This window comes from Vipera berus, assembly GCF_964194415.1.
Source record: "Vipera berus genome assembly, chromosome: 1".
Lineage (NCBI taxonomy): Eukaryota > Metazoa > Chordata > Lepidosauria > Squamata > Viperidae > Vipera > Vipera berus.
The window spans coordinates 286,384,782-286,411,087 of NC_138202.1; the positions used below are offsets into that span (position 1 = coordinate 286,384,782).

Below are 26,306 nucleotides of genomic sequence, written 5' to 3' on the forward strand. Positions count from 1 at the left end.
TCAACGATTTATAGGGCACGTCTGTACATGTTACTGAAAAATAAGCCCCATGGTATTCGTTGTTTATGGGTGTGTAGAACTACAAGCATTGATATTTGGTTTCTCCTTTACTGAAAGACATTTAAAAGTATGAAGTGAGTTGGAATCATAGCTCCGCAAATCTCTCAAGTTGTGTATCAGTTCAGTGTCAGACTGTTAAGTTCTTAAAACTATCAAGTCCAACCTCCAGAAATCTGCTACAACCTATAGAACTGTGTAGGTGACAAAAACATTCTATTATGTTGTTCTTTGAATGAGATCCAACCGTAACTCGAATCAATGAAAACAGAGCACTGTTGTTTGTGGTTGATATTTTAAACATTTATTTATTTTTTTAAAAAAAGCAAAGTATATTCATTTCAAACAAATCAGTTAAATGTTAAAGCATACAAACACAAGTTGTGTACTAGCAGCATTCAATTGTTAGACTCTTCTAGAACTCTGCAGTGCCATGTTGGCAAGCTAAACACACGTTGTAGCTTGCAACCCCCTCCTCACCATAGTGCAGGTAAAACAAAAGCTTTATAAAATTAAGGAGGTTAAATAAGCTTAAATAAAGATGTTAAATACAAGTCACATGCTCAAAGCTTCTGTACAAAGATAAACAAATCTGGCATTATACAAATGATTGGCTGGTTCACATCACATAGGATTATTATAATTAGGCTCTCTATAACCATCTTTGCTGAATATGAATTATATAAAGTCACTGACAGTGAATTGATCAAATGAGCCATTATACAAAGCATGTGTATCTTTAGAAAATTGGAACACAGTTTAAATTCAGGCACCATTTTTTTCTGCAAATAAATATTTCCTTGTATATCTGCATCCAAACTACTCTTAAACTTATCAGTGCTATTTTTTATTAATAAACACAGCTTTGTGACTATTTAATTCTACGTCCATTCTTATTGCTATGACAATGTGACTGTGGAAATATCTACTGTACATACAAAAAAATAGAGCACCTTTAAACATGAAAGTATACGGCTACTTTTTTTTATCTTACAATGCTGAAACCCAAGTTACCATAAATTGCTTTTAAACAACTTCACTGGAGCACCTGAAAGAGTGACCATGAATCCCAAATCATTCTCTTCCAGGCATGCTCAAACCAGAATTTTATTCTAAAATGTCTAAAATGACACCAGTAGTGTACATTCATTTTCACGAAAGCAAATGCACGTCATTTGTTCTCTTCTTCAACTGGATATAAAGACTTTCTCATAGTTTGTAGCTTTGTTTAAATGGCCTGGGTGGAGATTACAGCAGAAAATGTCTAAAAGATTGAAGGCTGATTAAAATAATATTAGGCAAATTCAAAACTACAAAGTTTTTCAATAGCGCTTTTTCAAAATTCAGATATTAGCATTTTTTGTCTACTGTGTTGAAAAACCACTCTGTAAATTTTCTTAGCTGAGCAGCTGCTGTTTGTGATTCTTCTTGAAGTCTTAGGTTATCTTGCCTCAAATGCTGGACTTCAGCTTGGAGAACAGCCTTGTCTTGCTTTTCCTAGATCACAGAAAAAGGATTGAAATTATGCTTATAATCATTCTTTTTGTAGCACAGATAACAAACATGCGCATATTTACTTTATTTCCTTGGTCACAATGACGGCAGTGGAATTCTGATTCTCAAATTATCTCAATTAGTTTGGTTTTAAAGAAGGTAGCCTTGCAGCCTAAACAAGCTAAATGGGACTAGATAACCCAGTTTCTATATCATTGATAGCATCATGCTATCAACCAAAAGATATAATTTCACAAAAAACATATATGACTTAAATGTGCTTGCAAAGAGAATACAAAACTGTAAGACAAAACAAGATGACCAGCTGAATGGTTTCTATTTACTATTTATTAATATTTATGGCTCAGTGGGTTAGGACGCTGAGCTTGTCGATCAGAAGATCAGCAGTTTGGTGGGTCGAATCCCGAGTGCCGCATAACAGAGTGAGCGCCTGTTACTCGTCCCAGCTTCTGCCAACCTAGCAGTTTGAAAGCATGTAAAAATGCAAGTAGAAAAATAGGGACCACACCGGTGGGAAGGTAACAGTGTTCCGTGCGCCTTTGACATCTAGTCATGCCGGCCACATGACCACGGAGAGGTCCTCGGACAAGCGCTGGCTCTTCGGCTTTGAAACAGAGATGAGCACCGGACCCTAGAGTCGGAAACGACTAGCATGCATGTGCGGGGAAACCTTTACCTATTTACTATTTACTCTAGAAAAAACAACTGCAACCAGCCTGTCTGCCATTGAGGACCTGTATAGTGGAAGAGCCAGAAAGAGGGCTGAGAAAATATCTACAAATCCCTCACATCTTGGACATCATCTATTTCAACCTCTTCCCTCGGGACTCCTCTATAGGGCATTATGTGCCAAAACAACTAGACACAAAGACAGTTTTTTCCGCCATGCCATCATTCTGCTATACACATAATTCTTATGCCTAAGGATACATAACCATGTATTGCTATCCTTCTCATCTTTCCTATTACCTACTCCTATTGGTATCTTATGACTATCACTTTGTTGGTTGTATCTTGTGATTTATGATTTATCTTATGATTTATAAAAGGGACGCGGTGGCTCAGTGGTTTACGACGCTGAGCTTGTCGATCGGAAGGTCGGCAGTTTGGCGGGTTGAATCCCAAAGAACTGCAACTTGGTAAAGAGGAACGGATACATCTTTTTCAGGGTAAAAGGACCCTTTATTCCTATACTGAGTTTGCCAGAGGAAATGTGGTGTGAAGGTAAGTGGTGGGTATGACATTTATTCTCCCTCCAATTCTCTGCATTTCTCCTTTAAAAAAATAGACACAGTGGGACATTTATCCAAAGGGCCAATTTTAACTAGCAGTTCATGCCACCAACACCTCCCAAAATCATTTCCAGCCACTCCTTTTTATAAACTGTACAAGATATGAGTTTAATTAATCAGATCTACTCCAGTCAGATGCAGTGTGAGCTGTATATTTATGAAAATTTTAATCTGAGACATCAAGCTTTCTAGTTACACAATAAGGTCTTTAGCTGATGTTATGAAACTATTCCTTACAGTGTTTGAAAACATATTTCTGTTAATTAATCTTACAGAGGATACTAAAAGTTCAAAAGTCACAAAGTAATGAACTCTAAAATTTGTATGTAATCTCACTCACCATCATATGTAATTGGAAAAACAGTACATCTATATTGTCATACCTCACTGAGGTGGGAACAGTATTATTATTATACTGTTGTTATTCTGAAATATGCAGTCAACATACCACATTTAGATTGCAACAGCAATAGCACTTAGACTTATACAGCTTCATAGTGATATAGAGCACTCTCTAAGCAGTTTACAGAGTCAGCATATTGCCCCCAACAATCTGAGTCTTCAAAAACAATCTAAATGGAAAATATTGAGTAATTAAATTGACACATCCTTTTTGCGTATTTGAACGCTTGTAATTCCAAAATAAATTAGATAAAGCAGGATGTTTCCTATTCAAATTATTTTCATGATAGCCTACTAGTTAAGTTTGTAATGAGGGTATGGAAATGGCTTTTTTTCCATGGAAGCAATGGGGCCACCCAATAAAAAATACCCCTGGTATACTTCTTGGTTCAAAAATGGTTATTTAAATACAGTTGCCTTTTATGGAGGCAGACACTGACTCTAGGACAATATAGCAATGTGATTCATTAGAGACTCTATGGTATGTACTGCTACTTGAATTTATATCTGAGAATACATATTTGCCTTTCAAAGAAGTTACTTTTGCAAGCATACAATAAATACATCTGAACACTTAGGAAACAATGAAATTAGAAAGCAGAAGTCATGTGCAGATTTCCCATAATTTTAAGAACAAAATGTGGTTTGCTCTGTGGCCTGATGTGGTCTGAGGTCACAACACACACATTTTTTTTTCTTTAATTCATTTCACTAATACTAATTACCCTGTTTGGAGTATGCTGACTCCACGTTACTTCTGATGGCAAGAGCAGCCTGTACCACATGAGTGTAGCTTTCATATAACATGTATGCTAGTGTGTAGGTCCTAGACAGAAATTCTACAGTATCTTCATTTAAACTGTCTGATATTAATGAATACATTTTATTTTTTACCTTTCGAAGATCAGTTTGCAATTGTCGGAGGATCACTTCTAGCTGGTTTACTTTTCCAGTCAAAGTAGTAGGACTATCCTCTCTAAAAAAAAAAATCAAAATGCACTTTGGGGTTAGTTCAAAATATCATACAGATTTCCTAATAAAACATTTCCAGACAAAACATACATAGCAACTGAGCAATGTGCAGTATATCATGGTTTTCAAAACCATATGAAAGCATTCAGATTCTAATTCAAAATTACGTAGAGTTAAAAGACCCAATCTTAAATGAAAAAGTTGCTGAGATTCATTCTTTATACATGAAAAGCATGTATTAAACATCATTCTTCTGGGGTTCTAGAAAACTGCTTAAAGCCTGATTCAGGCCTTAGGCCAGGGTTTAATGCATTTGTAAGAGCACTGTTGTGGTTTCCTGTTATTGTCAGGGCTGTTGGTCCAGTTGCTTGTGCTGTTTTATATTTTTACCTGTTTTTATTTCTGGATTTTGTAAGCCACCCAGAGTGGGCAACCATTAAAGAAACAATTAATTTTTTTAAAAAAAACAAACACCATGATCAGCCACAGCCTTGTCTGGTCATTAATTAAAGGCTTTCTGTTACTAGAAATCCAAAACAATTAGTCTTAATGACATAGTGAAGTATGGATTAATATACCCAGCTAGATAGTAACGCCTAGTAAACTTTAGATGATCTCATGGTTTAAACCTAGTTAATAATTGGATGGCAGACCACAAGAAATGCCAAGGATATAGGGTAGATTAAGAAGTACAACAAAAACTAGGACAAAGGCCAATCACTTCCATACTGCTAAGAAAACTGTACAGATGTGTCCAAAGAAGAATGCGTGTTAGAACAAATGCAAGAAAGAGTAAATATATTCAGAAGCGATATGAATAACAATGTAAATAAATTTATTATAGAGGACAAAATTCCACAATGGAGATACAACTATAAAGTGGAGAAACAACCAATATGATTTTTCTTGCTCCTCATACATTTCTCTATTTTCCGTAAGGAAGGGTGATATTTCCCCCAAGGAATTTGCCTTTGAAATTGCTGGGCTGCTTGGGGAATGGGTGGCATACAAATTAAGGAAATAAGGAAGGATGTAAATAAACAGATGAAATCATAGTGATGGAACTTGCAAGGAAAGTGGATGATTTCAAGAAGCTGCAAGTGTTATACACATATTTGCTCACCAAGATTAATGTAAGCAAGACCAGCATTGCTGGATCCCTCGAGAAGTCAGACAGACAAACACAGAGAGACAAATATAGCTGCCCAACTCCATTTTGTGGATCACAATGCAAAACAAAGAGAAGAAATAATAAAGCAACAATACTGAACTCCCTAAAATCTAATCCAATAAAATCATGCATGTTGAGCTCTACTAGGATTGGTTCCTGCTGTGCTTACCTAACTGAGATTATGTGAACAAATGCAAGAGAATAAGTGATGAAAAAGCAAGGGAATAGGAAGGAAGTAGTCAAATTGGGAAAAGCAAGTACTGTTCAAACAATGACAGGTTAGTGCAAATATGTGGGAAGAGACTAAGACATTGTTACATTGCGTACTTGCCCCACCATGACTATGGTAGTGAAGGAAAAGAATTGGAAAAGCCTAAAGTTTTAAGTGACGTTGTGATGCCGCTTCAAATGGTTTTCTGTGCAGTAACAAGTCTAACCAAATAGGTTTTGCTGACATGGCTCCTGGCCTTTTAAAGAAAGAAAAGTACCAGAACTCCTTATAGCTCACACAGACTTCAAACAAACAACTGAATATATCTAAACTGCAGATGCAACCTACAGCATACACTTTGGTTTTGCTGTCTTAAAGCCACAGAAATGCAGATCATGTCTCCTACTTCTGTTCTGAACTTTTCTGCCTACATGGATTATCAGCATTAAAAGAAAAATAACAAAGGTGAAACAAGAGATATATTTATACCAGTTCTAGGCCACCCACTCTCAAAGGATCTGAGCCGAAAAAACAGCCCTATCAAAAGAACAGATCCACCGCAAATTAAATCATTATTAAACTACTATTTAAAACCTTACGAATTCAGACTTGCACTGCATAACTAAACGTTATCAACAGTCACTTGAGAAAGGCGTGTTCTGAAGTCTTCTTAAAGGCCAATATGGAAGGAATTCCTTGTATTCCGCTGGAAAGGGAATTCCACACAGGGTGGCTCACTTCGGAGACAGTCTGTTGGAAATGGCATCCAGATGAACTGGCTGCTACTGGATTTGGGCATTGCCCCAAAATTTGAAGTAGTAGAATCACGCAAGAAGTAGCCTTCTTTGTACATACTTTACATACCCATTAGCATCAATGAAGTCTTTTCCATTTGTTGGACTTGAGCCCAAGGCTTGGTTATTCTCCAAAGCCTGCAGATGCTGCATGTCATTCAGGGTACAAAAAGATGCCACCCTTTGATCTAGAAAGGCAAATGCATAAGCAAATAACTAAAAAAAGGTAACGTAGAAATACTTTCAGAATTCAAAACTGATCAAGAACTGTTGTTATCTGAATCCAGACAGAGCCCAAAAAGAAAATGCTTGCAACCATTTCTTTAAATCTGCATTCCCCATCCCTTGAATTTCCGGACAAATACTAAAGCATGCTCATTACAGCTTGAGCGTTGCTGTAATTGACATTTCCCCCCCTATTTATTACTCATCTCATTTTCCCAAAGCTCACAGAAATTCTAAAACCAAAACACTTTAAGGCAAAGCAGATATTTCATAAGAAAAAAAGCTTTATATTTCCTTTAAAAATATGAAATCCGATCTACTATTTTACTTGAATAAAGGAACTAATTACCTATACACTTGAACTTCAATGAGCTAAAATTTCCATTATGATCTTATCACAGGCAGATCAATTTTAGTCATAAAAAGAAAGCTGCTTACACCAATGATTTTTAAATTACTTCCTTTCCAAGGACAAAATACATGCTTTACTCTTTGGGAAATAAGCTTCCCCACTGAAAGACGTGCAGTGTGGCAGCCAAAATTACACCCAGTACTAAAAGAAGAAAAAAAAAAGTATGGCACACAGACATTTATTATAGAACAAGAAAGAACAGGACTCTGAGCTTTTTCCATGCAACATTTGTATTCGGTAGAGGCAAAGATAATTTGTTTGTAGACTTTATTCATTATGTCTCTAGGTCTTGGCCCTGACCACAGCATGCCCTCCTCTCCTCTTGCAAAGACGCAAACCTTGTATATAATCATGCAACCGTGCAAACATATAAAAGCATATACTTTTTTAAAAAATAACATAATATCCAACAGTCTACCCAGATCATCACCTAGAAACGAAGTGTGATGACAGACTGGCCCAAGTTCTTCGTCAGAGTCATAATCTGAAATAAGATTTAGAATTTTCCTATGAACAAACAGAATCGACTGAACTAGCTTTGGATTATGGCACTTGCTATCCTTACGTGAAACAACTCAAGCTTGTGGAATTTACAGGGTCATGTTGTGTAAACTTTACTGTGGGATTTCTAAAAAAAAAACCTACTCAATATTTTTCATCATCAATCTAGCATTGTCATGTTCTCACCTGGATGTTGACAATTCTAGTAGTTAAAGTAGTTGCAAAATATATGAAATAAAAGTGGAACAAAAAGAGTAAGGTTTTTTTCCCCCCAGATATATTTGTCAGTTAGGTAGTAGTAGAGGAAGAGCAATAAAATTTACTACATAGGTTTGTGGGTTAGTCTGATTTTGATATAGCTGAACTTTTAAAATAAGAAACAGCATTTCGTTTTCTTTTTTGTTTTACAAGCCAAATTTGTAATAAAACATGACTACATTCAAAAGTGAACTTACTCTGAAAGAAAAAGAAGAAAAAATGCCTTGCACATCTATGTACTGAAATAATGAAACACAGAAACATACAGCATATTCTTTTCTCTTGCTTAATGTTTTTAATTCTACTGAATATATTTAAGTACTTTATTTTAATCTTTCAATCTATAGTTTACTAGTACATGTTGAGAAATGACAGAAAAGAAAGTGCACAAAGCAATGTTCGCTTGGATATTTGGTAACTTTCTCTCTTCCTCTTTATAGCAAGATATGAGCATTCACTTTTGCTGGATTGATTCTTCATATAAAATGCTTTCATTTGCTTTATGTGTTTAGCCTTAATTTGGAGAGAAATTGCTATCGACTTTGGCTGAATGAGCAATATCCAATGTAATGATCAATACACTAACGGTATCACTAGCTGCATAATTATTACCGTGAGTTATAACTATATAAAGGGTTCAGGTTTGTAGAATATTAATTTTTAGCACAGTAAAACAACTGCTATGAAAGATTTAAAAAAGGAAAAGGCTAAAAAGTAGAGCCTTGGTGGAGCAGTGGGCTAATGCCTCCTTAAGTAACACCAGCTGCCTGCAATTAGTGTAGGTTCGCATCCCACCAGGCTCAAGGTTGACTCAGCCTTCCATCCTTCCAAGGTAGGTAAAATGAGGACCCAGATTGTTGGGGGCAATTAAGCTGACTTTGTAATAATGCCGCTTGGCGTGTGTGTGAAAGCCCTAATAAGCAGGCATATACATAGAATGAAGGCTACTGCTAAGCTTGTAAGCCGCCCTGAGTCTTTGGAGAAGGGTGGGATATAAATGGAATTAAAATAAAATAAAAAAATAAAAATAAAAATAAAAAGGAGGAAATGGGGCTGTGTGTCATGAATAGGAGTACTGTTTGAAGCTACTTTGCAAAAGATGTATGAATATAATTCACCATTAAAAAGAGATGGTTTGTGTAATATTTGTAGTTAGCTCTATCTGGCATCCCAGAAATTGAACACAAAACAGAAATTCTTTAACTTTCATTGCATGATAAATTCTATTCATTTTGCTATACTATAAGTCTTAATATGTAACATGACTTATATCTGTCTAAAGCAACCAGAAAAACTATATACTTGTTTCTTAAAAGTAAATTATAGTATTTCCATTGCTTATAACATCACTGCCCATTTTATGTCTAAATTGAAAATAAATGAGCTAATCGGGTTGGAACGTCTAAACAGAAAGGAGAAATCAAGTATCAAGTTCTCATTAAGCTTATGAAGTTTACTAGGTTATGCAGTTTTTCATTATATTCATTTTCTATTTTATGTAAGATCTATTGGAATTTGGGCAGAAGCAATAACCATAGCATGTACCACTCAGGAATTTTCAAATTTCAGGAGAGGCTTCATTATCTTACCATGAAAAGCCAGCAAGAAACCCATTGCACAAACATCCTTCTATTCATACAACTGTGAATTGAATCCACCATGTTCAATCAAGACAATTCATTGAAACTACTGTAGGTATCTGTAAAATTACAGATGCTGTCCTGAATCAAGTTGGCAACATTTTGAGACACAACGTAGGATACTAAGATGGGTTCAGGGGCAAGTTAAAAACAACCTCTTTATAGTATGCCCATGCTTTATTTTATTTTTATTTTTTAGAGAAAATGGGTGTTTTATCTTTTTTATCTTTTAGTTACTTTACAAAGTTTAATAAATGATACATTAGAAGAAAAAGTAGGAGAGTTGCTTTATTCTATAGTAGCAAAACTTCAGGAGTCTGACATTTTCTAGTTAAAAAGACCGTGATAGCACTCTTTCTAACTAACACGTTTTAGATTGCTTTCAATATTTTGTGTCTGTGTTTGTGTGTGTGTAAAAAAAACACAAGAATCAGAAAACTACAGGTGGTCTTCACTTAGTAATCATAGTTGGGACCAGCAACTTTGTCTCTAAGTGATGTGGTTAAGTGAAAGTCCACCTCATCATGCCAGATTGATAATGTCATTTCCTCAAGCAAATCACCTGCAACTGTTGAGTCATCCTGCAATCATGACTTGATTTTAACACCAGGTTCTCCATTATTTCTGTCAGAAGCTGGATATGAAGCTCACAACTGGTGATCAAATAACCACAGAATTCTGTGACCATTATAAATGAGCACCGGTTGCAAAGCACCCAAACTGCAATTATGTAACTGTTCGGATTCTGCAACAGTATCTCTCTATCATCTATCTATCATCATTTCTGTCCTGCTACCTGTTTATTAGCTTTATTGTAGCATAACAGAAACCGACTAGGTTTAGAAAAATGACTTTAGAAAAGTCTTTACCTGGAGGATAATTTGTAGATATTGTTTTTAATTTTGTTGAAAAAAATATCAATATTCGCTTTTGATGAAGGGTATTTTTTAGTCTTGTAGCTGTACATTTTGTCTTAAGTTCACTGCACCTAATAGTAATTTGATAGACCATGAAACCTATACAATCCATTTAGTAACTGTGAATTACAGGTTTAGAAATGGAAAACTGATGGGTTAGGAGAACATGCATGGAACTGCCAAATTATCAAATGTTTTGAGTGCTACTGTCTCTGGTAATAATAGGAGGGTTGCATCTTAATTTATGCTAATTTAGCTGCTATTACATTGATCGCACATTACCTTCAAATGCTTGTGCAGCATCAACTAAATGAGACCAGTCTAATCCTGTTGCTGTATCTGGAAGGGGCATTAAGCCAGGATCATTGAATCTTGATTTGTCAGATAAAGATCCATCTGAGAACCACAGTTCATCTATATTAAAAAGAAAGTGGGCTTTAAGATGATTCCTTAATAGGTTAGAAAAGAAAAAAAAACATTGAAATATATGAGCATCGGGCAACTGCTACAAATTGTCCTATTAAGAGGTGGGATGACTATTTTGTAGAATTCAAACAGCTGCTTATTTTTCTGAAAATATAGGATGAAGATGCAATGTAAGTATATTTTTTGAGTTATGTGAATAATCTCACTTTATTCTTCATTGGTCAGACTGAGTACAGAAAAAAGGCATTATTAGTCTCAGAATCTGCACCAGAGTTCACTTGTAATTGGATATGTTCTCTTGTGCTTCATTGCAAGTTTATGCAATTATATTTAGTACACAGATGTTTTTGAGCTGGTTGACCTGGCAATTGTTATCTGCTCCTGAATTTGTCAGAGATTTTCAATGCCCTGGTAAAACTAAATATGACAGCTCATATAATGAATGTCACATATTTATCATCCAACTCACTACCTACCAAACCTTTTCGTTTCCTTCTGCTGTACATTTTTAACTGACTGAAGAAAATGATCTAATTTTCATATCATAGATAATAATCTTTCAAATAATACCTACAGACCACAAGTGTTTCTTCAGGTTTGTTCAAATGTTGAACAATTCATTTTATTCCTAGCTCCCCTTAAAAAGAGTGAGTGCAGCTGAGATTGAGAAGTGGTTAAAAATACTTCCCATACCAGCAGAGTAAACCCATGGAGTTTGTACTACTAGTACATGAAAACTGTTTCCAAGACGATGAATACATACAAACAACATGTCCTTTACAATAATCTAATGCTTGGGTGCACATAGTATTTTGAGTTGAGGACTAAAGCATAAAAAAAGAATTTAATTAAAAAAGTTTTATTTATTGATGTTGTGGTTAAGGCACCAGGCAAGAAAATCAGAGACAATGAGTTTTAGTCCCTCCCTTAGAAGCATAAAGTCAACTGGGCGACTTGATGCCACTTTCTCTGAGCCCTGAGAAAGAGGTAATGGCAAATTACTTCCAAAAATGTTGCAAGAAAACTTCAGGGATTCCCCAGGAGTCGATGACTCAAAAGCACACATTTATATAGAAGAAGTTTAATTTAAAATTAATTTAAATGCAGTTTGTGCGATCGAAGAAGAAATTTATAGTATTTTATATACAAAGAAACACTCACATTTAAAATGATAAATTAGCAACTACCTGTAGGAGAATCTAGGGACTGTGCCCAAAGTTTGTGAATCTGTACAGTAGTCTAAAAAATATTATAAGACACAGATGTAGTTCAGTAAAGTTTCACATCCTTTGTAGCTACAGTTCACAGACTTTAACATTTATTTATTTATTTTCCACCTTCGATTATTTTTAGAAATAACTCAGCATCCATCTTGAGGGTCCAAATAAATCACCAGGTTCATTCAGTTTCTGAAAATCTTACTGTTAATTGAATACACGGCATGGTACCGTCAAAGCAAAATTAATTCTATGAGTTGGGGTCTGGGAACCTCAGAGTTAATTTTGCTTCAACAGTACCATCCTTAAGATGGATGCTGACACCTTCTTCTTCCTATTTTCCCCATAACAACCACCTTGTGAGATGAGTTGGGCTGAAAGAAAGTGATTAGCCCAAGGTTACCCAGCTAGCTTTCATGTATAAAGCAGGACTAGGACTTACAAATCTCCAGGTTTCTAGCCTGATGTCTTAAAACTGAAATTCTGGACAGCTATTTCCAGTTAATGCAAAGGAATTGTGGGGGAAGAGAAGAAGAAAAATATGAAGATGGCAGGCATGATCTTATAATCCAAAAGGCAAAGGCTCGATTCTGCAATTCATGCCTGCCATCTTGACTCTTTTCTACCCCACCACCAGACAATCCTGGCTAGGTGAATCAACTGCTCCCATCAATATAAAGCCATTTTTTATGTTTCAATTAAAGGATATGTGTTGCCAACTGAAAATCAAATATAAAATCAGCAGATGCATCACACATACAAACACACACAACTTACTTCGCAGATTTCCAACACCATTGTTTAAACTTGTTCTGGAAGGTAAGGTGCTGTGATAAGGTGGCGTAGTGCTAAACAAAATATCATTTGGCAATGCTTGGTCTAGCATTGAACTCCGTGAGCTAGCGTGGGAAGATCCTCTCCGGTTGCTACATATGCTCTCATCAGAAAGAGTACGATACAGTATCCTCCTTGGAGATAGGTTGCCATAAAATGAAAACTAAACATTTTAGGGAAATAAATTAGTAGTCAGACTTAAAACAATTATCATGAATTTTTTTAGTTTACACAAAAACAAACCTTATTCTAGAGATAGCTCGTTTCATACTGCTTTGCTAGCATCAGAAACTACAGTGTATTATTATAGTAAACGTCTTGTAATTTTATCCTGATATACAAGCTTCTCCTATCATGAATTATTGGAAAGTAAAAAATTAGCTCCAAATGGTTGAATAGAATATGCAGCCCGTACTAAATAATTATGTTTTCATAAAAGGAGTAAGACTAAGTTTTAATACTGAATCAATATAATTAATTCTACATGAAATACAGTCTAACCCTAAAATAATACAGAACAAAACAAATGTGTTTCTACTTCCTGAAAATATTATTTATTTATATTTATGTAAAAAAAACAAAACAGCAACTTGGATCTTAACCTCCCTAATGGAAATTAGAAGACATTTACCATTATTTTATGTATTTATGTAACACCTCTCTTTATAAAACAATCCAAAGCATTAAACTAAGTTGCAAAAACATTTCAGAGTGGAACTCTGTAAAGTTAATGAACTGAACAATAAATTAATAGGGGATGGAGTCATGTACGAGGAAAATCAATATAAGAAAGTCAATATTTTAAAGAGTCTAAAATACATCACCCTAGCATATTGCAAATTGGAAGCTATTATCTAGGGTAGATGCCATTGCTGAGAAGGTTTGTCTCCATGTCACACCAAGTGTCATTCTATAAGCCTTAGCACAGAGAAGCAGGACTTTCCCTGGGAATTTCAGATGCTTGGGAAGCTAACATAATAAGATTTGTTCTTTAAGGTTACTCTTCCCTCTATCCTGGTAAGTGAAAGACACTATATTGTCCACTATAAATTCCTTTTTGCCACAACATAAAATTTGAATGCTAAGAAAGACTAGTTCTCAAGCGTTGGTAAACTACCCTACACATGTATCAAAGAATTTTATTCTCATTTCACAAATCTGAATCAATTCTGGAAGGAAAAAATGTTCCTTGTAATCCAGAATGCATGAATATTTGGAATGTAAACTATCATTTATTTATTTTTAACTATAATTAAAGCAAAGTGATTTTAAGTACAGCTTTCCAAATGTGATACAAATGTTGTTTTCTAATTTACTATACAAATATGTGCTCTTAAATAAACAAGAAAAAATGTAAACAATGCCTTTCTTATTTAGCTAATTATGCATAGCTTTGAAGACAATGTTATCTGTGGGACTGGGGACAACAGTTATGAGCAAGCTTAAAAACAGTTATGAGCAAGCTTTCTGGAGAATGTAGTGCTTGAATTCTTTGAGAAGGGATTCCCCATTCGTGCACTATGTTTTGCAAAATATTTCTTCTAAATGCATTGTACAATCCTACTTCTCTCAATTATTCTATCTTCTTGCTCATTGCTAACATTTTTATACCTTTAGCAATGGATTTGGGGCACAATAGCCTCTAAGAAGTAAATATATATATATATATATTTTAAAATAGCTAACCTTTCTTCTTCCATCCTCTGCAGAGATGTTATTCTGCATCATCAACTTCAGAAATTCTTCTTTTGAGAGAGCTTGCTGGCCTTCAGAAACTATACTCCTGACAGAAGCTTGAAGCTGACTTGAAGAAAGGCCATCAACATAATTATACATCCCACAGAGACAAGGTTTTTTAGTTAACTAATAATGCGTTATCTAAATATCTTTATAATTATTCCTCTTCATGTCACACACATAACTACACATAGTTATGTGTAGTTATACTATTTGTTATACTATAGTTATACTATTCTAGTCCTAATACATAAATAAATTTTAATTTATAAAACATTTAAACTAAGCATGGAAACTAAAATTAATAACAATCATGATCAAAATAGATATTAAAGAACAGTTATCTGAAGAAACATATTTCCAGTGATGAAATGTTCAATGAAGCAATAATCCCTTAAAATACTGGGGCATAAAACTGTATCATGCAACAGATATCTGCTCACACAATGATACTTCTTCCTTCTCGCCCTTGGCGCCAAAGTGTTCCCCAACACCCAAGAGAACATTTTGGGGGCAAATGAGTGTTAAAGAACACAGAGGTAATCCTTCCCCCTTTTTGTTTTAATGGAAGCCATTGCCAATTGAATTCAGCTCTAGGGTTCAATCTGACATTTCAGAGAACACCTAAAAGATAAAACACGCTTTATTCTTTTCACGATATTCTCAAATACATTTTAATTAAAATCCAAGATCAAAATAAAGAACAAAGCTCGCTTATCCCCTAAGAATGTTATTTACATTATTAGTTAAGTTCCAGTGATAATGTGTGAAATTATAATTGGTTCAATTACAAAGACATGGTTTCATTATTACCAGAAATCTGACAAAACTGTTCAGTGTAACAATTACACAAAGTATCTTATTTTCCTAAAGACACTGTTAAATTACATATTAAAATCATGTAGACTGAAATTTCCCCAAATATTTCAGTCATATATGTAAGACCAATAGCTATCTAATCCAACAAAATCAGTGGATATATACTTATCAGAAGAAAACATACTTCTACAATTAGAAACATTCAATTAAACATGATGTTTAACCATATCCCTCTGATGTAGGGTTGACCCCCTACCTTGTTGCTTCTCCAAAAGCCCCTAAAAACATGGGGGGGGGGTTTAGTGGGTCTGGGGACCACTAATGGAGATAGAGCTGATCAAGTGGCTGATTTGATTCTGTTGTTGCTGCCATGGGGAGTGAAATAGGTTTTTTTTTAAATGGTTTTTATTATACGGTAGATTTTTTTTAAAAAAATAACCTGCCTGGAGGTCACCCATGTATGAGCTGAATGGCTATATAAATAAATAAATTTCCTAATTGTACAAAACTAAGGTTTAGTAAAATAAAAACAAGCTTGGAGTTATTGTGTTCTTATTGCCCTCTCCTTTGTTTGCTCTGTATAGTGAGCATGATTATAATGAGCTTTCCAAGAAGAGTACTGCATGCTAAAAATGGGTTATGCAAATGGTATCAAGAGAAGCAATTAGGTTTCTTGAATCGTGCTCTGACATATCCGTATCATGGACTGTTAGGACAGGCTAGTTTGCATCTTGCACTGGGGGTTGGGGGCTAAGAATGAAGGAAAATATTAGGAGGTCAGACAAGGAGTTTTGCACTGAAGAAAATGAGAGTGTTAGTGAAACAGGCCTCTGAAATCCCTGGAAGACAAATCTGACAAAGCAAAAGCTCACAAAATCTCTGCCTTTCATTGTCTATGCAGCCTTGTGCAGAGTAGAGGAAATAAACAAGATAAGCCCAAACTCTAATGGCAAATATTGTTTAATAGGGACAATGGAGACCTGGGGCTTCAAGACTGCAGCTGAAGGATATATTTGGTTCAAAAGGAACAGAAGAGAAGGTGGAACAGCTGAACCTGGATTAAGAACACCCCTTCCTACTCAGAAATCCCAATGAATGAGTGGGCAATTTTGTAAAGAGCATTTGTCTTAAGATAAGGACGTAGAAGAACAAATAAAAAGCCTATTGATTAAAGCATCTAATCCTGCCCCCACACTGCCAAGATGTGAAGATATGTTTCAAAAGTAAGATCTTTCAGAAAGACACGAATCTTTCAAAAAGATATGAAGATATGAAGTGACTGAAGACTTTAATAGATACTTGTCTTCTGATTTGAATTCCTGAATATTCAACATTTATACTTCTTCCTGATATATCCAATTTATTGGCATCTTTACAAAAGGCAGCAGGACACCCATATAAATAGCACTTTTTATTTTCTTTGATCATTCATTGATTCATTCAATCTTGGCAACATTTAAGTAGACTATTATCAATAGCATACAATTCACTACATTTTTATCAACACTTGTACATCATTTCCTTATCTTGCAGTAAACCAAAGTACAGTACACAAAGTATTAATCTACTTAATCTAATTGTTTCCCATGTATCCCTAGCTTGCAATTTTTATCCCATCTTTTCCAGCAAACACAATTCCCATTAACCTCAAAAAGATTCATTTTCAGCTCCATATTCCTTCTTTCATACAGTTAACCTAACATTCCCTACAAATAATTCAGGTTCTCAGCCAGGAACATCATATCCTCTGCATACAAAAAAATACAGATAAATTCATATTCCCAACCATCACACCTCTAACATCACCACAAGCATTCTTTATATGTTTATCTATATGGAAATTTTAAAAAACCAAGGAGATAACAAACATTCTTGACTACACTCCTACCAACATGAAGGATCTGCTAAGGATTCTATTTTTTCCTCACACATATTTTTTTAATTACATATCACTCATCACATTCAGAAAGCAACATTAAACTCCGTATTTGTACGAAATGTTCTATAATGTAGGACTCTTCATTTTATCATACACATATATAAATGTACCTGTATATTTCTCGTATTAATACATTTCTCAATAACCTGCCAAACAGGAAAACTACAGCCTACACATCCCCTGTCAGTAAAGGTATATATTTAACAAATATTAATCACTGTTATATCTTGTATACTTTTGATCAGAATTCTGCCAAATAGAATATGAAATAAATTACACAGAAAGTCCATAAGTAAACTTTGTATTTTGAAACTATAAGGACAATAGTATTTGCGGTTATATTCTACAGGTGTAACCAAAGCCGTTTTAATCCAAGTATGATCACCTAATTTTATACAAGTTAGGACTCTAATCTGACCATTATCTTGCAAGCCATCATACTTTCACCTTCACTCAGTAAAGAGGACAATAAACAAAAGACAGAGCTATTCAGCACCTATTTTGGTACAATGCAACAAAAAATGTTTTTTTATGAGGAGGATAAAGAGGCAGGATTGAAGCTTGGAGATAATAAAAACACTGTCAAAAATACTTCAAATCTGAAGTATTTCAAAGGTCTACATTTGATCTGAAAGAAACATTAAGTGGGCTGCCACAAGAATGATCAGTTCTGGATCTCCTATTCTTCAATGATTTTGTCTTATTTGAATGAAGAAGTAGGGTGAATGTTCATTACACCCGCAGACTGTCTAAATTTGAGTGAGATATCTAATATTCTAAAAGACAGAAATAAGACTCAAAATGATCTTCCTTGGGAAAATGAATGACAGTAACAAAATAAGATTTAACAGAAAAAGTGTACACTGTTTCATTTAAGAAACATAGCAAATGCACAGATGCACGATGGAGGATTACTGACGTGGTATCATACTTGCAAAAAGAACTTGGAAAAGTAGTTAACTGAAAACAATAAGAGTCAGCAGTGTGAGGTTACTGTAAAAAAAATAAATCCAATTCAAAGTTGCTTCAGCAGGAGCAATATTACCAAATAATGAATATCCACACTAAACGCTTAAAAGTGTCTGGTTCTGGGCAGCACACTTTTAAGAAGAATTTAAAAGAAATTACAAAAGATTCAGAGAGCGGGGAAGCAAGAAGACCAGAGGACCAGTAACTATGGTTTATAACCAGAGCTTTGAAGAAGCTGGGCGCAATCAGCTCTGAGAAAATATGGTTGAGAGGGACATTTTTCAAAAGATTTCACCGCAGAAGGGAAAAGGGGAAAGACAGGACCAATGGATTTGTTAATGTATCAAAGTTGTAGTAAAGCAGATACAAGTCAAATGTTAATTCAGCTTTAAGTCCATGAAATAGGAGTACTGTCCGATGACTTGTTCTCAGCACTGCACCTATTTTGTCAACACATTATCGCACAGATTTTCTTCACTGCGCGTACGTGCACGGATGTGTTTGTGTGCACAAATGTAATGCACAGGGAGAATATGGAGTAATAGATTATAAGTTTAAGATTCCCTTAAATTCCTGTATAAACCAGACAAATTGCTCGATAGAAACTTTATCTGAAAGTACCTAAAAGTAGAAGCCAGAGGCTTTATTTGTACAGGACCCTTATCTGCTTTTAATCCTTAGGAAATCAACATCATGTGAGGTGCCTTTTCTTTCTCTTTTCTTTTTTTCCTTTCATGACCTCCTCCCTTCTCAAGTTCCAACTTCTCTTCCCCACATATGAAAAAAAAAGATTCTTACTCTTGACATTCAGAAATTTCAGATTCCTCGGGTGTGGGGCTACCTTCTGACTTTTTCCAGCCAATAACATATTTGTTTATTGCTCCTTGTCGGGGGTAACATTTTGCCATGGATCCAGAGATTGGCTGAGCACAATTTTGTGAGACTATATATACTTTGGAGGTATCTAATGATCCAATGCTTTTAGGACCATGTGTTGAAGGACTTCCAGAATGATGCGACCCACTAGAAAAGGGGGAAAATGCGTACAATAAATTTTTTAATGTAGTACTACCGGAGGAAATCTGAAACAGGAAAAACATTGGCTATTTATCTTAAAAGGACACACAGAGAGAGAGATGAACACACACACACACACACACACACACACACACACAAACCCCACACAAACACACACACTCTATAAAGTCTTTAAAAGTCAACCATATGTCATGTAATTTATTTCAGTAATCCAACTAAAGCTGAATTCTTATGGTTTTGATTTTAGTTATCTGTTGGGTTAGAAACGTATCTCTCAAAAATTAAAATTAAAATAATATAAAATAGTAAAATTGAAACACAGAACTTCAAAAGTTGGTACAGATATTATAGAAATGAAACCTTACAAGACTGATTAAATATTTTTTCTAGCACTTGAGAAAGCTCAATATTTGTATCATATGAGTGTTCCTGGAAAGATATTAGAGAATACTACTATGTCTGAGAATGTCTTCTCTCTAGTTACTACAGGTAGTCCTTAACATACAACTATTCATTTAGTGACTGAAGTTATAATGGCATTCAAAAAACCTGCTTTGTAGTTCATGACTTATACAAATTGTGCATATGTGACTGGGGATTAAAGGAAACCACACATTACATTCATGGTCAATGATTTGAGATCATAAAATTATGCAGAAGTACTTTAATCATATCTTTAAATCCAAATTAAAAGTGTTCACATTAATGCCAGGAAAAAGTAATTATTGATACAAAATAGCAATCCTTCCATGGAATATTCAAAGACTTTTGCTGGTAAAAAAGATGCAGTGTAATCATAAATTGATTTCATAATAGGGTATAGTAGACAGAATGATATCCAATTTAATCCTTGCTCTAAGGCATAACTCTTCATTAATCGGTGTCTAGAATGTGTTTTATGCAAAACTTTTCTTCTATGGCTAGACAGGAAGATTCCCATGGCAGAGGGAGAATCCCACCAATGAAATGAACATATTGGGGGGAAAAGCTGAACCCAATTTATCATTTCTGTACAAAATGTGTTATCTTAAATTACATTGCTCAACAAAGACAGGTTTGATATATTGTAAGGCAATCTAGTAACAGTAATTCAAGCCAAATCTTTCTCAACGCCTGGGAATATGGAACATATTTAGGTTTATTAAAAGTAAAAATATGTAAAATTTTGGACTAGATAGGCATCACCATACAGATAGGGGCTCATGATTTACAAGAAGCAATTTCTTCTTAATTTCTGAAATCTAACACTGACAATAGAAGGTTAAAACGCTCCCAGCAAAGTATAAAAAGCAAATTTACACATTACTCAGAATTTTAATTTAGTTACCTGAAAAAAAACTGGGGGGAAAAAACTCACCTAGAATGTGAAGATAATTCACTGAGGTCTCCCATGCTGCCATCACCTATGTGACTGCTAGAAATGGCTGAAGCATAGCTGTGAACAGCATACACTTTCATCTCATCATCTGCCCCTGGAGTTTCAGATGATTCAGCCCATTGATCTGTCCGTCCATGAAGCCCCGACCGACTTCCAGAAATGTGCAATGGAGCCAACATTGGAGCTGGCATACAGGGAGCAGTATCAATTCCACTGTCAGTAGAGGCTCCCTTAATATACGTTAATCCAAGCAAGTCAGAGTCCATTAGATCTTCAGAACCAAAGTGCTTATCGTCACTGTTGCTTGATGTGTTGCTGGATAGAGTATTACTGCTAGAATGGCTGGAACAGGTTTTGTCTCCAATCTTAAAAAGAAATATAGTTTTATTTCCATTATCTGCAGATTAATCAATGAAATGAGAAACACGTTACAAATTAGAAATGCCAAATGAATTTGAAGCAAAGCCCCCCCCCCATGCACCACCATATTTGCATTATTAGTGTTTCAGTTAACACATGTTCAAAAACAATCTATAAGATTCTATAAAAATGTACAAAGTAAGGGACCCTTGGTCCTCTCTGGGCACTGATGACGTTACCTAGTTTGGGTACTGAAAGCAAACAATCAAACTCGGAGGACACCAAGGACTCCTCGTTTCAACCCTGAGCTACAAATATTCTCCTTTATTGCATAAAGTGAATTATGTTCAGAATTTGAAATGATAAGCTCAGAATTCAAGAAGGGGTGTTGCATCTTCCAATTGCTTTTACTGATTTGGGAAAGCTAGGCTCTTCCAGATGACACTGTGGGGAGTTTTACCCTAATTTGGAGCCAGCTGGCATGGCCAAGAGTCAGGAATGCCAGGAGCAGTTCAATGACATCTGGCAGGGTACAAGTTCCCCATTCTGAGGCTATTAACTAAGCATTAACTGTAACTATAGTAACTGTTTTTCTCTCTGTGGCCTAAATCCAACATTAAGCAGGTAACCTCTGCCAATGCAAAGTTCCCTTTCACATTCCCTTCTGCCATGTCTGCAATATTATTACATTCATCTGGAAATATTTTTCATTGTTATTGGCTCATTGCCATCACTACTAAACTTTTACAGGAATACACTATACGGAGAGAAAAGTTCTATTTAGGTGCCTTAAGGTAAAGGTAAAGGTTCCCCGGCACATGTGTGCTAGTCGTTTCCGACTCTAGGGGCCGGTGCTCATCTCCGTTTCAAAGCCAAAGAGCCAGCACTTGTCCGAGGACGTCTCCGTGGTCATGTGGCTGGCATGACTAGACGCCAAAGGCGCACAGAACGCTGTTACCTTCCCACCATAGTGGTCCCTATTTTTCTACTTGCATTTTTATGTGCTTTCGAACTGCTAGGTTGGCAGAAGCTGGGACGAGTAACAGGCGCTCACTCTGCTACGCGGCACTCAGGATTCAACCCACCAAACTGCCGACCTTCTGATCAACAAGCTCAGCGTCCTAACCCACTGAGCCACCGCGTCCCTGGGTGCCTTAATCTATGTTTCATTTTGCCTAAGTAATAAAATAATATATAGTCATAATCAAAATAAACATTTATTCTGTTTATTCCAAGATATGGAAATACAAGAATGCCCATCAAAAATAACAAGGTGCGTTTTTCTAAATACACAGTTTAAAATTCTGCTCAGAATAGAAAGTGATGCTTACTTTACTTAGTGTTTAAACTATTCCAGGGGTGTCAAAATGACAGCCCGTGGGACGGATGTGTCACGCACAGGCCACACCCACCCCGGCTCCTCAAACGCAAAAAACTTCATGATATGTCACGTGACACAATTGAGTTTGACACCCATGAGCTATTCAGTGGCCGAGAAACAAGGATGTGCTCTTTATCATGTGCTTGTTTGAGGTCACTCCCAGAAAGAATACTTACAGCTATATCTGTATCAAAGAGGGTTACTATTTTTTATTAGAAGAGACTTCCATTTATTTCATACTCAAACCTGGTAGATACTACTGGGTGACCTTCTCTATACTCAAATTAATTTCTCAGGGTTATTTCATCAGGAATATGCAAAATTATGCCAAACTAAGTTGTAGAATATAGAAATATATAAATTAACATAACAAGCTCATTGAACTTTTTTTTTACAATTTACTCTTTATATTTCCTATTTCATGATTTTGTATTGAAAGATTACGAGGAAATATGCTTTCATCAAAGTAACAACCTGAAAATTTCCAAGCATTTTCACTTTTCTTCAGACCTTTGCAACACAGGCTTTGTTCAGACACATGTAAAAAAACTTACATGAGAAAATTTATTTGGTGAATCCTTTCCATTGTTTTCTTTCTGCAATGCCCGATCTTTATAGGAACTCAAAACCTTGGTTGATGGTGCATGCCACTTCATTTCTGCCATAATTAATTATTTGTTTTAATATCCAATAATACAAGCATAAGGTACAAGGAAAAAAGCTAGTATCTTAACGTTAATGGTTTGGTTTAAAACAAGGATGTTCCTTGGAATTTTTGGAATCATATCTTGTCCTTATCAAACAGAGATACATGATGTATTAGCTATGACAGTTCTGAATAAGAAGAAACAGTTATCACATATACATTTGCAATATCATCCCAATAAATTATGGAATGGAGCAAAACCCCAATATCAACACTGACACTCTTATGCCACCTCTCTCCATCAAGTGAGCATGGAGGTGATCAGGAAAAAGCAAGTGAAAAATGGAGGTCTATTGCTCTAAACAGGGCTATCAGTTCCAGATCCAAAAATCTGCATGACCACTTGATAGCAAAAAAGAATTAAAAGTTTTCAGTATCTCTTTCCCGAATTCTGAATGTTGTCATCCAGAAATTTGCAGCACAGATAAAGTAACCCTAAAAACCCAGAAGTTTTCAGAAAAAAGATATTTGCATGTGTAGGGGGGGGAAAAAAAACTATCCACAAAGAAAATGCACTGAGATATAGCTGATTCCATTCTTTGTGCTAGATAATATAATTAAATTATAGGTACAAAATAGGAACATTTATAACAATCCTTGCAACTTAATGAGAAAGATTATATGAACATGTAAACTGGAAATAACATGTTTCAAAATATTAGGTAGAAAACATTATGGATCACCCCATATTGTATAAATTTAGTTGTCATGCTATGACTTCCAAAAGTTCCACCCAATTCTGGGAATGATTTCTGATGAATGTAAATTTACTCATTTTATGTAGGGTTCCATCAGATTTTTAAGGGGGCATCTGTATTTTCATCTGTTATTCTCTAAAACTTCAGTAAGTATACTTTAAAATATGCAGATTTATGTAAACATACTAATAAGGGAGTTACAAAAGTTTGGAATTCGTCACCATCAGAATACTGATGATAACACACAGCTGTGCTTGTTTGTTTAGATTGATATCCTGCCTTTTCTTCATAAGCTGACAGAAATGAACAATTCAGAAAATAAGTAATTCAACTTTAAAAGAATTTTTATTACCGTTAGGATGTCTGGACCCTTCCAGAGTTTCTTCACGTTCTCTGCCTTCTTCACTCTCCAAGAGACCTTGATGGTCATGAAGTAAAGGGGACTGGCATCTTTAAGTGGAAAGAGAAAGTGGTGGGTATTCTCACTCACTACGCAAACTACTCATTCCATATGAACCCCTTATTGCTCCCATGGCATAGCATTTTAAATATGATTTTCATCAGATGACTGAACAAAAAAAAAATATTGATTAATACAGTTTTTAAGGAAACCTGTTGCTGAATTTGAAGTAATGTTCATTTAATCATGATATGCATGGAATTAAATATTTTCTAATCTCTGAGGGGGTTCTTGGTGCTCTCTGAGCTTGGTTGTTTTCTTGTATATGTTTTATTACCCAAACTAGGTATCATCCATGCTAGTGATGCACTAGCATTGATGACCTTACCTAGTTTGGGTAATGAAACGTCTGCAAGAAAACAACCAAGCTCAGAGAGCACCAAGGACCCCTCATTTCAACCCTGAGCTATAAATATTCTCCTTTAGCCATAGCAATACCACCTCACAGTGCTTTGCAGCCTTCTCTAAGTGGTTTTTACAGAGTCAGCCTATTGCCCCCAACAATCTGAGTCCTCATTTTACCGACCTCGGCAGGGTGGATGGCTGAGTCAACCTTGAGCCGGTCAGGATTCCTGGCAAAGTGAGCAGTCACCCTGCAATACTGCAGTCTAACAACTGCACCACCACGGCTCTTCATTTCTAATCTCTGTTAAACACAGCTGACACCTGCATTCCATTTATATTGGATTGGTATGGTTCTCCTCCTTTTTAGCTAAGTAGCAATGCTTTGTAGTGTCTTGCGTTCAAAGGCAAAAAGGTGCTCTGCAGCACACTGGGGCACAAATATATCTAAAAAGGCAAGTGCTTTTTTCTGAGATAGTATGCAGAGGCAAGTGGGAATTAATTCTAAATTTTCAGAGACTGAGAAAAGTGAAAATTTATTTCTGCAAGGGTGTTAGTTATCTCCTTCAACAAAAACCTTCACAGACATTCCCACAATGGATGAATGGCTGGAAAAAGTGATGGAACTAGAGAAATGGCTAACTGCTCTAATCAAAGGGGGGAAAAATACATCCAACCTTGCCTTCTGCTTGGATTTTATGCTTGAGATAGGAAAAAAAATGAGACTTTAGATTTTGCTGATTAGGTAAGTTTGTTGTTACAGAAATGGCTGGTACATCTTAAGTATGTGAAAGTAAAAAGTTGAGCCAGGAATGTTATTATTTTATTCTACTGTGCTAAAAGAAATCAGAAGTCAATACTTTTCTTTTTTTTCCCTACACTTTTTTCTTTTCCTTTTCCCTTCCCTTTTTCCCACTATTTGTATTTTATATTTTGATAACCTTTATAAAAATTAAAAACCTTCAGAAAGACTACAGGCAGTTTTAATGTTTTATGTACATATTATTCATTATATATATTTTTCACAATCAAGATATTAAAAAAAAAACAAGTACCCATCATATCCTACTTGATGCCTCCACTGACTACTCCCGCTTGGTCCTGGGTCACTGGAGGATGATTGGTTGCTTGGAGAACTTCTGAAATAATTAGTAATTTAAGATGTAGCGAGATAGGTAGTCATCCAGTAAGCATCCTATTAGTTTATTAAAATTCCTCATGAAGAAATTTTATATTTAAGCACATGAAGTAGTGATACACAATAGCTTTAAAACTTAAACTATGTAATGGGTTTACTATGCAGCAATACCTCAGTACTCGTCATTAATTGGTTCCAGGGTGTATGATGAGTACCAAAAAAGGTGAGTATTAAACAATTTTTTTTCCATAAGGAACAATATATTAACCACAAGGCAACTGACAGCAACAAGTTTGATTCAAGTACCAAACAAACAAGTAGTGGGACAAAAATTTTGCATCAAAATGTGTCAAGTACCAAATTCGATGAATTTCAAAGCATTCGAGTACATAGGCACCACTATATAAAAAAAAACTGTAATAATCAGGCACTCAGCCTGATTTACATTTCATTTATTCATTTATGACTCATTTATTCATTTATGACTTCCAGAGACT

At 35.4% G+C, this 26,306-nt stretch overlaps 1 protein-coding gene across 3 annotated transcripts in view; it reads right to left on the reverse strand.

The window, feature by feature from the left end:
* Nucleotides 1–1,338: 1,338 nt before the first annotated feature.
* The window catches only part of SIPA1L2 (signal induced proliferation associated 1 like 2), a 71,011-nt gene continuing 46,043 nt past the window's right edge, over nucleotides 1,339–26,306 (reverse strand). Inside the window, exons 10-21 of one of the 3 annotated variants that reach the window (XM_081314956.1) lie at nucleotides 25,727–25,810; nucleotides 24,222–24,319; nucleotides 23,020–23,123; nucleotides 20,704–21,089; nucleotides 19,107–19,331; nucleotides 14,531–14,648; nucleotides 12,788–13,007; nucleotides 10,650–10,781; nucleotides 7,482–7,535; nucleotides 6,485–6,602; nucleotides 4,161–4,242; nucleotides 1,339–1,554 (exon numbers count right to left, since the gene is read on the reverse strand). In XM_081314956.1, coding sequence (XP_081171082.1) covers nucleotides 1,408–1,554; nucleotides 4,161–4,242; nucleotides 6,485–6,602; nucleotides 7,482–7,535; nucleotides 10,650–10,781; nucleotides 12,788–13,007; nucleotides 14,531–14,648; nucleotides 19,107–19,331; nucleotides 20,704–21,089; nucleotides 23,020–23,123; nucleotides 24,222–24,319; nucleotides 25,727–25,810 — 1,768 coding nt within the window. In that variant the 3' untranslated portion in view covers nucleotides 1,339–1,407. Of the gene's footprint in view, nucleotides 1,555–4,160; nucleotides 4,243–6,484; nucleotides 6,603–7,481; nucleotides 7,536–10,649; nucleotides 10,782–12,787; nucleotides 13,008–14,530; nucleotides 14,685–19,106; nucleotides 19,332–20,703; nucleotides 21,090–23,019; nucleotides 23,124–24,221; nucleotides 24,320–25,726; nucleotides 25,811–26,306 lie in introns of all 3 variants that reach the window. The other 2 variants (XM_081314955.1, XM_081314954.1) reach the window with 2 other exon arrangements.